Below are 12,432 nucleotides of genomic sequence, written 5' to 3'. Positions count from 1 at the left end.
AGCTAGGAGGTGCAGTAGGCAAATTCCACTAAAGACTTTTACCCCAGTGTCTCCTTTGCTTAGGAGCAGAACACTACTACAAAGCTTGTTGCATCTGCCAAGCCTTTGTACCCAAGACCTTACAGTCCCATTTGTCCTTTCTTTACATTTTCCTGGAGTCCTAATGTCTTCACTTGTGCGCTCCAAGATGGCAGATTTCACTTTCCCAGATGTACCTCCACCGCTTAAGAAAAAAATTAAAAGGACTAGAGTGACGTTAGCTTTTTCTTACTCCAACATATCTGCTGAAGTTTCAGAACCCACTGTACATCTGATTCCTCCTCAGATGCCCTCTACCAAGACCTTGTGGGCTACCTGGTATCCAAGCAAACCACTGAAAGCTGGATCTTTAAGGCATCTCATTTTGTTACTCTGTACATGGCAAGTACTTGTCTTCATGCCCTCAAGCTTACTGTGCCAGAGAAGTAGCAGCCTCTGGCGCTTTCTACTAAGGAGTGGATGCCAGGTCCATACTGGAGATTTCCTCCTGGTTATCAGTGCACACTTTTTCACTAAATACTAAAGGATAGATGCCTTTTCAAAGTCCAGAGCTGCCTTTATTTGGTTAGTTCTGTCTGGCCTCTTGGATGGTTTTACTGCCATTTAACCAGCGTACCTTTACTTTCCCTTTAGGTCTTGGAATCGCCCATATGTTACAAATACTGCAACAATGATTTCAGTCAGGACTTAGTGCAGTTAAGATGCAAGTTACCATAACAGTAAATGTCCTACTTATCACTACTGTAGTATTCCTTCCCTTCCCATCATCTTTCCTCTCTATACTTTTATTTTCTCCTCTCATATTTTTGTCCCTCATTTGTATCCTGTGGAAAGCACTCTAGAACCGAGGAGGGGACTTTCTTACCACTTATTGCTATGCCTCTCAGCTGACCAATTCTGTCTCTCCTGGATCTGCAGGTTGCTGGCTTAGGGATAGATTGAGGAGTTAATGTCTGTATGTCTGCCTATATATCCTTATGCTTGCGCGCTGAGGTAACAATGGATGTATGGAACTGGAAATGTAAAGCTTTGGTACGCTGTCCAGATGACAGCAGTAATATTCCCTATGTTAGGAATACTGCAGCAGTGATCAGTAGGACATCTCCTGTTGCATTACGTTTGTAAGCAACTATACTTTCCTTCCTCTGCAGTAAATGTCTAAATGTGTAGAAAGTGTTATAGCCTGCATTCCGGAATGCTGTCTGTCTAAACCCATGTCTTAGTGAGGGCACAGACATCCACATTCTCCAAGATGAGGAGAGCCTTGTGGGAAATGGATCATGTCCTTCTATATCACTGTTGCTGTACTCTTCACAGTAGTGCTTTTCTGCCAAGAATAGGCCAATGTTCAACCAGAATACCAAAGCCTTTAAGATCTTGCATGCGCCATACATCACATGTATGCTCCCTATACAGGCGTAGGGCATAAAGGCAACATGCAGATGTTCTTCATGTTTCACTGTTGCAGTCATCACACTTGGGTTATATCTGACTGCAGGTAGCCCTCAGTTGGCCTTAATACCAGAGTCTTAGTATTTCTGCTTCGGTTGCTGTCGCTTCTTCCATGGCGTCAGGTCATCAGGGGTATAAAACAGGCAGCCGATGCCATTACATCAGTCTTTCTTGCCGAGGAGGAGCCTGAAGCAGAAGCAGTTCGCAAGTGCCGGTCGCCACTGCCTGAAATCTTCATTTTCGAGTTTGTAATCCTGAAGTCTTCTAAAGCTAAGTACCCCGTTGGGTATCCTTTTTTCTTTCTCTAACCAATGTCAGAAAAAGTTAACAATTGTCTTGCCCGTGGAAAGCAAATACCTCACAGAGATTTTCATTCTTACTGCGTCACCTGTTTAGGCCCAGACAACGACGTCCCTCACTGTTGGTTTTGTGCCTTGTTTAAGCCCCGAACCATTTGTCGGGCTGTCTTTGTCACTAAATTCTTTCTCTCACGTTCTCCATATTCCGAAATGGCTTCGATAAGCCATCTGACTACCAATCTTCAGAAAAAATGTAAAGATCAAGACAGAGACTGCATAGGTCCAAAACTGCCAACAACGCTTCCGTTAAGCTAGTCACCAGTCCGCCAGTACTCAGTGAGGTGCCTTTGTAGCCACTGATGCCTGCTTCTATGGATTTGCAGGCCTCTGTTGAGACCCATTCGGAGTCAGGTAATACCCCAAGATGCTTCTTCAACTATGAAACCTGCGGATGTCTCTACCTTGGATGGGCCTGGAGCCGCTCTGCAGGCATCTGCATCTGGGGGTGTATTCCATCCTACTGATGTACGAATCAAACCGACGACTTCGTTTTTTAGCCAAAACTACTGAGTTTCTTAGGCCCAGAGTACGCACTACGCCTAGAAAATCAACGACCAAAGCGCATGCTCAAGCTCCCATGCCACAAAAACAAATGCTTAGAATGGCTGAAGACCTTATTACCCTAATTAGGGAATCCAGCCTTCCCCTGCTAAGAGACAAAGAATTGAGTTTCCTTCTGATTCTACGGAGTCCAGTGACTCTGACCCTTCTGATTATCAGGACATGCCCATATCAACCTATGAGGATTCATATGCAGAGGAGTCCATTCCCTATGCCTTCCCTCCAGAGGATTTTTCTTTTAATGAAACCTTGCATACTTAGAGAGCATTTCCACTGGACTGCTAAGACTACCCACAGTCCAAAAAGAGTCTCAGAGAATTTTTAGAGTTGCCTCAGCACAGGCCTGTAGCTATACCCCCTGCCCTGGATGTTGTAGATTTTTTTGGAATCCAATCTTACTCCAGATGCATTACCCCTGGCCCCTAGGAAACCTGACGGGTACTACAGAGTACCTGAGTCCCACAAATTTCTCTTAAAGAATCATACTGCAGATACAGAGACCATTTCCCAGGGACCTAAAGGTATTAAGGCTACTACAGCCAAAAATCCTACCCCTTCGGACAAGGATTCCAGCGCTTTAGACTGCTGGGGTATGAAAGTATATACCTCTGCAACTCTTGACATCAGGGCATTGAATTGCCAGTTTCACATGTTGAAGTACCAGCAACATATTATGGAACTAATTAAACAAAAAATGGTGTTATTTCCAGATGGTGCAGAAAATAAAGATTTACATAAGCCAATGCATTCTGCAAATCAAGTTAGTAAGCCTATTTTGCAGTGTGGCTTTGATGCCCTAGAAGCATCTTGCAGGGCTGCAGTCACTGGGTCTATACTGAGAAGGCATGCTTGGCTGAAGGAACAAACCTTGCCAGATCATGTTCTATCCAAATTACTAGACGCTCCTTTAACTAAGGACCGTTTCTTTGGCACCAAAGCAGAAGTTGTTCTTAAAAAGATGGAAGAAAAAGCTAAATCTATGCAAACTGTCAAAGAATTCTTACAAGTGCAACCACCTTGATTCAGTAGACATTGGCCTTCAAAAAGCTGGTCCTTTCCAGCCCCTTCCAAGCCTTCCCAGACCAGACCCAGGGGAAAAAGGCCACCCAGACTACAGTCTCAGGGTACCACAAACGAACCAACTTGTAACCGATTTCACAAAAAAAAATAATTTAAAACCAAATCAGAGGCTTGAATGAATTAATTAAATAATTGAATTAATTACTGATGTACTAGAAGGATATTTAAATGGAAATGTTGGTTTGTTCATTGTTCTGAAGAAGTCTTTATTGAAAGGACGAAACTTGGGTTAACCAGTGGACAGTGTTTTACATTATTTTATTCAATTTGTTTTACTTGGTTTGCTGCTGTTGACATTAAACACTTTTTGGATGTACATTCCTCCTCGCTTTCATACAGTCTCAGGGTATGCAAAGATCTAAACAGTGGACTGCCCCCACCTCAAAAACAGGGAGTGGTAAGCTGCCTCCTTCCCAGCCCTGCCCCATTACTTGTACCACTAGGAGGAAAACTTGCCCTTCATGCAAAAAACTGGGTGTCCATTGCTCAGGACCGATGGGTCCTAAACATTGTATCCAAGGGATACAAATACTACTTCCATTCACTGCCAACCCCAAGTGGGTTTCCAGATCTTCCTCCAAACCAGTGGGCATAGGCTCAGAAGCAAGTACTTTCCCTGCTCAATATCCGAGCTATTCAGCCTGTTCCAGTAGAACAAAAAGGGGTAAGGGTTTCTACTCCATACTTTTCCTGGTGCCCAGAAAAGAGGGCTCTCGGTGCCCAATCCTGGATCTTTCAGTTCTCAACACCTTTCTGGTGGTCCCAAAATTCAAGATGCTTACCCTGCAACGGCTTCTCCCTGTGCTATCCAAGGATGCCTGGTTAGTCACTCTAGACTTAAAAGAAGCTTATCTGCACATCCCCATAAGGGAGTCATGCAGGAAATGTCTACGTTTCAGGGCAGGTTCTATGCACTGTCAGTTCTCTGCACTTCCCTTTGGCTTATCTACTGCACCCAGGGTATTCGCAAAGTGCCTGGCTCCAGCCATTGCATACTGCATGCAAAGAAACATTCACATTTACCCATACTTGGACAACTGCCTGATTCAGGTGGACAGTCAGGAATTGCTACTTCAGTACCTGATATTTGTAGAGAGACACCTGGGGTATACCATCAACGAAAAGAAATCAAATCTGGTACCCAGCCAAGAAATTGTATTCCTGAGAGCAGCCTTGAACACAACTTTACAATTTACCCATACTTGTACGACTGCCTGATTCAGGCGGACAGTCAGGCATTGCTACTTCAGCACCTGGCATTTGTAAAAAAGCCTTCTCACTTCATTGGAGTTCACCATCAACGAAAGGAAATCACAACAGGTGCCCAGTAAAAAGATTGTATTCCTAGGAGCAAGCTTGGACACAACTTCCCAGGTGGCATGTCTCACTTCAGATAAACAGGTCCATCTGACAAACTACTACAAATGGCTACCAGAACCCAGCTATCTGCAAGAAAAATACTGCAAGCCCTAGGGTTCATGGCCTCCTGTATTCTGCTAATTCCATATGCAAGACTGCATATGAGGAAGCTTCAGTGGTACTTAAAAAGTCTTTGGTGCCAACATTCTCAGGCCTGGAAACAGTCATTCCTATCATACCTTGTCTAACGGCAGAGTTCCTTTGGTGGGCAGAAGTATGTAACCACAAGGGACTGCCTTTCACTTAACCCCTCACTGCCCAAACCCTGACAACAGATGCATCAAACTATGCATGGGGGGCTCACATGGCAAGCAAATGCATTCAGGGCCACTGGAGCCCAGGGCAGATTCGCCTGCACATCAATTAAAAAAACATGCTAGCTGTACAGAATGCTCTGACAGCCTTCAAATACCTAATCTTTCCAGGAGAACTGCTTATAAAAACAGACAACACCACAGTTGTGGTACATAAATAAGCAGGGGGAACCCATTCTTACCCATTCTGCAGGTTAGCCATGGCCCTGTGAAACACAGCCTTGAGCAACCAAGTGTATCTACAAGCCCAATTCCTGCCAGGCAAACAAAATTCACTGGCAGACAACTTGAGCAGAAATATCCTAGACCCACATGAGTGGAAATTGGAGCCCAACACCTTCAACCTTCTGATCCAGAGGTGGAGGACACCGGAGGTGGACCTCTTTGCCTCCCCCTAGAACCACCAGTTGAGCAAATTCTGCACCAGGAACCCTCAAAGCAGGGCCTGGAAGGTGGATGCCCTATCATTTCATTGGGAAAACCTCTCAATTTATGCCTTTCCCCCTTTGCCTCTCCTCTCAAAAGTACTACTCAAGAAAAAACAGGACAGACCAAGGGCAATTCTTATTGCCCCATACTGGCCACGGCAACACTGGTACCCACTCTTACGCAGCCTGATAACAGTGCCACCCTGGCACCTTCACCAGACTACCCTGCTGTCTCAGCAGGAAGGACAGATTTTGCATCCACAATTACAAACCCTAAACCTTGCAGCCTGGCTTATCCCTTGAATACCCCACCAGCAACCCTCAGCAAACAGGTGCTGGACGTCATTATTGAAGCCAGAGGGCCTAGTACTAGGAAATCCTATGCTGAAAAGTGGAAAGGATGTTGTTCTTCGAATCAGTCTCAAGGGATGGACGCAGCAGTGCCCTCCTTACCTCTAATCCTGGATTACGTAGCAGAGCTACTCCACAGAGGCCCATCCTTCTCCTCCATTAAGATTTATGCCTCTGCCATCTCAGCTCATTATAATACTGAGCCACCTCTATTTTCTCACCCTCTCATCAAACAGTTCCTGAGAGGGGCTAACATCTTAAGGACCCCTAGGAGAGCACCCACCTCTGCCTGGGACCTTAACTTTGTACTGGAAAAGCTCTCACTTCCCCCTTTTGAACCTGCTGCCTCAGCAGAGTTAAAATTCCTCTCTTGGAAAACAGCCTTGCTTTTAGCCATAACCTCAGCAAGACTAGGGTCTGCGTTACAGGCACTAATGGCTGTGGAACCCTTCATTATTTTCCATGCTGACAGGGCTTCCCTCAGGACTAACCCGTCCTTTATGTCTAAGGTTGTGTTCAGTGTGACTCTAACCCAATCCATCCATTTGCTAACCCTCAGAATAAAGGGGAAATGATCCTGCACTCCTTGGAGGTGCACAGACAGCTCAGGTTCTACCTTGACAGGACTAAACCTTTCAGAAAATCTGACCAGCTGCTAGTCAGCTTTGCTACAGTGGCAAAGGGTAAGGCCATTTCAAAACTATTTCCAAATGGATAGCACACTGCATCCATTTCTGCTACAAGCACCATGGAAAATCTACCTCACAGGGGATCAGACCACATTCCACTAGAGCTGCTTCCACCTCTACAGCATTTCTCAGGGGAATTCCTACCAGGGACATTCTGGAAGCTGCAACCTGGCGTTCTGTACACACCTTCACCAAGCATTACCACGTGCCTATGTTTTCTAAATCCAGGGCTGGATTTGCTACAGCAGTCTTCCAAGGCCTACTAGCCAGCCCTAAGAAGTCTTGACTGCCTCCACCCTTCCTCAGCTTTGGGAATCAACCCAAGCACAGTTGTGTACACTTACCGTAAATGTAGATGTTCGAGTGTATTCACTGTTGCAGTCGTGGTTTCCCTCCTTCCAGCCCCCTGGCTTTCTCTGTCTGTCTACCTCCCCTCTCTATGATCATTCCTAATGGCATTGGTATTTACTTTTTACTGGTGGTGTTCCCCATCATATACTAGCTCCCTGTTTGGGGGCTTCTGACATTTGGGGCAAGAAAAACTGATGTAATGGCGTCGGCTGCCTGTTTTATACCCCTGACGTCATGGAAGAAGCGACAGCAACCGATGCAGAAATACTAACTCTGGTATTCGGGCCGACTTAGGGCTAGCTGCAGGCAGATAACCCAAGTGTGATGACTGCAACAGTGAATACATTCTAACATCTACATTTATGGTAAGTGTACACAACTGTACTTTTCACAGGAGGCAAAAAAACCTGCAGCCAGAAAGTCTTGTATGTCTAAATGGAAGAGATTTTCTGTCTAATGTCATACTTGTAACTAGGATCCCTTTACTGTGTGTGGGTATGGGGGTGTTGGGTGTGTGTGGGGGTGTCATTCTAATTGTCTCCTGTTTGTGCGAGTTATTACAGTCTGGCTTGGCCTGTTCTTCTGTACAGGCCCATTTTTCAGCTGTTTTGGCCTGTGCGTGCTTGAATTCTCCTTTGGCTTCTATCTTTGAGGTCAAACAATTTCTTACAGTCGTCCTGCGTCTTAGGCCCCCAAGGAAGCCTATTCCTCTTCCTTGAGACCTTGATTTTGTTTCAGAAAAATTGGCCCAGGCTCCTTTTGAGCCTGCACGTTCAGCTTCACTGTTTTATTGTACCTGGAAGACTGTCTTATTGAGTGATCGTTTGCTATGAGGGTTTCTGAGCTTCAGGCCCTTATGGCCATCCCTCCTTTTTTATTTTTTTCATGGGACATGTCTCTCTAATAATTCTCCTTTTATGCCCATGGTGGTCAATAAGTTACCTTTGAATCAGCCAAACTCCTTCCCTTTTTTTCCACCACAGTCTGCTAGTGAGAAGGTCCTACATACTTTGGATTTGCACCGACTGCCCAGGTATTATTTGGGTAAAAGTAAGGCCATTTGTAAGTCTGACCAGCTTTTTGTTTTTCATTCCAGAACATTGGGTTTGGCTGTTTGTAAGCAAACCATCTCCTCCTAATTGTCTTAAGGTCATTTCTTTTTGTTCTTATTGTGGCAAATGTCTGTTTACTTCCATTAGCGCTCATTCTAGTAGGGCTTTTGCTTCTTCTGGTGCTTTCTTCAAGGGGTTGGACACCACTTCCATTCTTGGAAGCTGCTACTTGGTCTTCAGTGCATACCTTTGCTCAGCATTATAAATTGGATGTGGTTTCTAGTGCCAGAGCTGGTTTTGCTTGAGACATTCTGCATGAGTTTGCCGAGGGATCTTCCAGCTTTCCACCTCAGTCCTTTTCTTTAGCTTTTGTACTCTCCCCAAGGTGAAGAATACTGCAGTAGTGATTATAGAAGGACATGGTACAGTTGTGTAAAATCTTACCATAACGGTAGATGTCCTTCTCTTCACTGTTGCAGTATTTATTTCCTCCCCCCAACCCCATTTTTCTATTGGATTTTGTTTTGGTTCCAGGGGTTCTGAGGGTCTTCCTTTTCCCATCTGCTTTTTATCCTTCTGTATGTGCTTGACCTTTTTTGTCTTAATCAGAACCCTCCTCTGAAGCAGTTAATTTCTGAGTGACTGCATCCGTATGTCATCTGTATGCCCTGCATCCTGTATGGGGAGCATATGCGAGACATATGGCGCATGCAGGATCTAAAGCTTTGGTGTACTGGCCTGATGTTGGGCTGTCCTTGGCAGGAAATCCCTACTGTGAAGAATACTGCAACAGTGAAGAGAATATCATCTACTGTTATGGTAAGAGTTTACACAAACTGCCCTTTCTTGTTTAGACTCCTGACATTGAGCACCTTCAGAATTTCCTGGTTCAGATCAGCTATCTGAATGTTTGTGGTTAACGGTGCTTTAGACAGCATGTGGGGTGTAGAAAAGGTTTTATACAATATTTGAGAGGCCAATTAATTAATTAAGCTAATTAAATCAGTTCTTTACTGTTCACATTATGGCATCATCCTTGGAGAAGGTAGACTATACTGTTCATTCATTCCTTGGACACTTGCAGTAAGTTCCATCATGCCTCTCCATTATAGTCCAGGGAGGTACGTCTGAAGTCATTTGCATCTGTTTGCAGTATGATTGTCATACTACTAGGTGTGTGTGTGAGCCTGACCTGGCGGATCCTGGTCCTGATTGGCAATTTACTGTGACATTCTGTTTACTTAGCCTGGTAAGTGAGGTGTCTGTCTCACACAATGGAGTCTTCCATGACCGAAATATTGGGTTGTGTGGTGGTGTGCCATATGGGTTTAAATGTTAAGGCACCATGAGATGTGGCTGTATATGTCATAATGGGTGGTCTTTTTGGTAGAGTGCTTTTGAGGTTGCTGAGGCTATTAATTTGAGAGAGCAGCATCTGGTAGGGGTTTGTGGCTTAGGAAGATTACATGATAAGTTGACAGCATAAGTTGGCCTGTGTCTCTGGTCTGTATTGTGTGTGTGTTTCTGATGGCCTCTTTGGTGTTAAGTGGTTGTATGCAAGAGTCTTGCCTCCAGTTATATTGTGTAACTACATCTCACATACTGCATAATTTTTAAAAAATGAGCCATTTCCTGATAAACGAGACAACTGCTATATTCCTCTGAACACCTATATCCAGCAAGCTGGCTGTAGATATAGTAAAAAAGTGGATATCCATCGTTACAGATCCTTATTACGTGATCTACTTGGGAATATGGTAAATGAAGGGTTTACAGCTGGCTAGCTCACTTGCTGTAAGAGTACAGACTACAATCAAGACTGTCTAAGACTAAACTTGTGGGTTGTGCTAATCAATGCTGGTTGCTCTTTAAGTACTGAGGAAATTTAAGGGGTAGTTTTTATATGGAAAAATTAAATACTACGTGCCTGCTTCTATCCAGGTTCTGCTAACCACTACTGCTGTACGATGACAGTGTACAGGCACAGATAGTCTCAAAATTAATTAGCACTGTGGCCAAACAGAAATGTACAGTTTTGGGTTTCAAACAGTGATTCGTAGCTTAGAATTTATCTCAATATACAAATGCTGAAAGGTTACCCAGAGTGCAGTAAAGACTGTTGTAATGGCGTCGGCTGCATGTTTTATATCCCTGACATCATGGAAGAAGCGACAGCATCAGACACAGAAATCCCAAGACTCTCGTTTTCAGGCTGACTGAGGGCTACCTGCAGGCAGATAACCCAAATGTGATGACTGCAACAGTTAATACACTCGAAAATCTACATTTATGGTAAATGGACACAACTGTACTTTCTGGATAGATCTGGATTCAGTACATCTATGAAATGTAGTTGTAGAAGCATCAGCAGTAAAATGCAGTTTAAAGTGAAAACTCTGTAAAACATGCACAAAAATTACAACGGCTAGTATATTTTGGCATTGTGCAGTTCAGCACTGTGAAGTACTTATAGTAATAGATGGTTTAGGATTCAGCAGAAAGCCTCAGCAATCAGTGGCGTGGTTGCCAGATATGTGGAAGACACTACTTGTGATTGCTGAAAGAAAATTTGAGCTGCATGCTTTTGTGGTGGGTGAACCATAGCCAAGTCTTCCATAGAGAGAGTGTCGCACTAAAAACAAATCCCTCATTTATGCCCCAAGTCGTTTGAGTGTGTTGAAGCAAGCCATCAATCTCCTAATTTTCTGTCCCATTCCTCAGAATGGGACAAGAGGATTCTGCATACTGTGGACCTACATATGCAGCTTGTGAAGCATCTTGACAGAACCAAGTCCTTTAGAAAATCAGACCAGCAGTTTATCTTTTATGAGACACAAAGGGCAACCAGCATCGAAACAGACTGTTTTGAGATGGTAGTCCTCTGCTATTTCCTTTTGTTTTTCCCATCGTGGTAAGTCTATTCCAGGCAATAATTTTAAAGCGCATTCTACTAGAGACCTAGCTTCAGTTATTGTGTACTGGAAAGGGGTCAGCTCTAGAAGCATGCTAGAGGCAGCAGCATATGGTGGTCTATGCAAATTTGTAGAAAGCATTACAAAGTTGGATTCCTTTTCCGTGGCCAGGACTGGCTTTGCTAGGACCATTTTCCAGGGACTTCTGGACCCTTATCCATCCTTCCTGCCAGGTTGGATAGGCTTTGGTTATCAGCCCATGTAGCCAAAGGATACTGCAGCAGTGAAAATGAACATTTTACACTTGTTAAAATTGCAGCTATCATAACAGTAGATGTTTGAATTCCTCACTGCTGCAGTAGCTGCACACACCCTCCATCCCCTCCTTTATGTATTTAAGTTTTGGTACTGTTGTATCTTTTAAAGGTTCGAGATAACTAAGCTCTTTCTCTCCTTATGGGAAAGATAAATAAGCTCTTTCTCTCCTTATGGGCAAGAAAGTCCTGAAATTGGCAACACACTGCTGATTTCCCTGCAAGAAGTAGCCAATCAGCAGTTAGTGTAGGTGTGGGAAGGGAGCCAGAGTTTTGTGAAGGTGGCCATTTGTTGTACCCTGGGCAAGTTACAACCCATATAACCAAAGTCTACTGCAGCAGTGAAGAATACAAACCTTTACTGTTATGTTAAGTGGAACTTACGTAACTGTTTGTTGTATGACTGCATTTGTCACATTGTGTCCTAAAGTGTACTCATATGCTGGTATTTTTCCTTCACCCCTTAGGAAGGGACTTCTGCAGTCGAAAATTTAAATGAAATGCAGTGCATGTGGTTCCAGACAGAATGTGCCTTAGCATATAAATCCATGGCCAGATTTGGTGATGCACTTAAGAAGTGCCATGAAATCGAACGGGTAGGTATGAAACTTTGTATATTCTCATTTTCCTGTCTGCTTGCCTACATAGTTATGATATACTTATTATGCTTCTAACACCCTTTTTCCGTCTGACTTATGTTGTAGTTAATGAGCATTGCAGTCATTTAACTCTGTAAGCCAGTGATTCTCTCAAATTCCATCTCTTAAAATCAGCGCAAAACTGTAGTCAGCTGTGTAGTTTGCATGTCTTTGTAAACTGGTCCTAATTTACAAGTCCACCAGCCAGTGTCTTCAAAGGATAGGGTTCAAGCTTTGTGTAGTATTTTAGATCACAGCCAGTAGACATCATTCTAAAAGCTTGGAGGCAGCATGTAGAGTGTATGTATATGTATGTATGTATGTATGTATGTATGTATATATATATATATATATATATATATATATATATATATATATATATATATATATATATGTATATATAATTTGATGTATGTATATAGATGTGTGTGCATGTAGATATGTTTGTGTAAGTGTGTAGATATGGGTCTAGG

The 12,432-nt window shown here is 43.6% G+C and overlaps 1 protein-coding gene across 1 annotated transcript in view; it reads left to right on the top strand.

The window, feature by feature from the left end:
• Positions 1–12,432, top strand: part of NAA15 (N-alpha-acetyltransferase 15, NatA auxiliary subunit) — a 2,782,393-nt gene that overhangs the window by 1,574,252 nt on the left and 1,195,709 nt on the right. The window contains exon 12 of the mRNA XM_044060403.1: positions 11,789–11,917. Within this exon, the coding sequence (XP_043916338.1) occupies positions 11,789–11,917 (129 nt within the window). The remainder of the gene's footprint in view (positions 1–11,788; positions 11,918–12,432) is intronic.

Source organism: Protopterus annectens, chromosome 2.part0 (genome assembly GCF_019279795.1).
Source record: "Protopterus annectens isolate FY-2018-M chromosome 2.part0, PAN1.0, whole genome shotgun sequence".
Classification (NCBI taxonomy): Eukaryota; Metazoa; Chordata; order Ceratodontiformes; family Protopteridae; genus Protopterus; species Protopterus annectens.
This window is presented reverse-complemented; position numbering and strand designations above follow the sequence as displayed.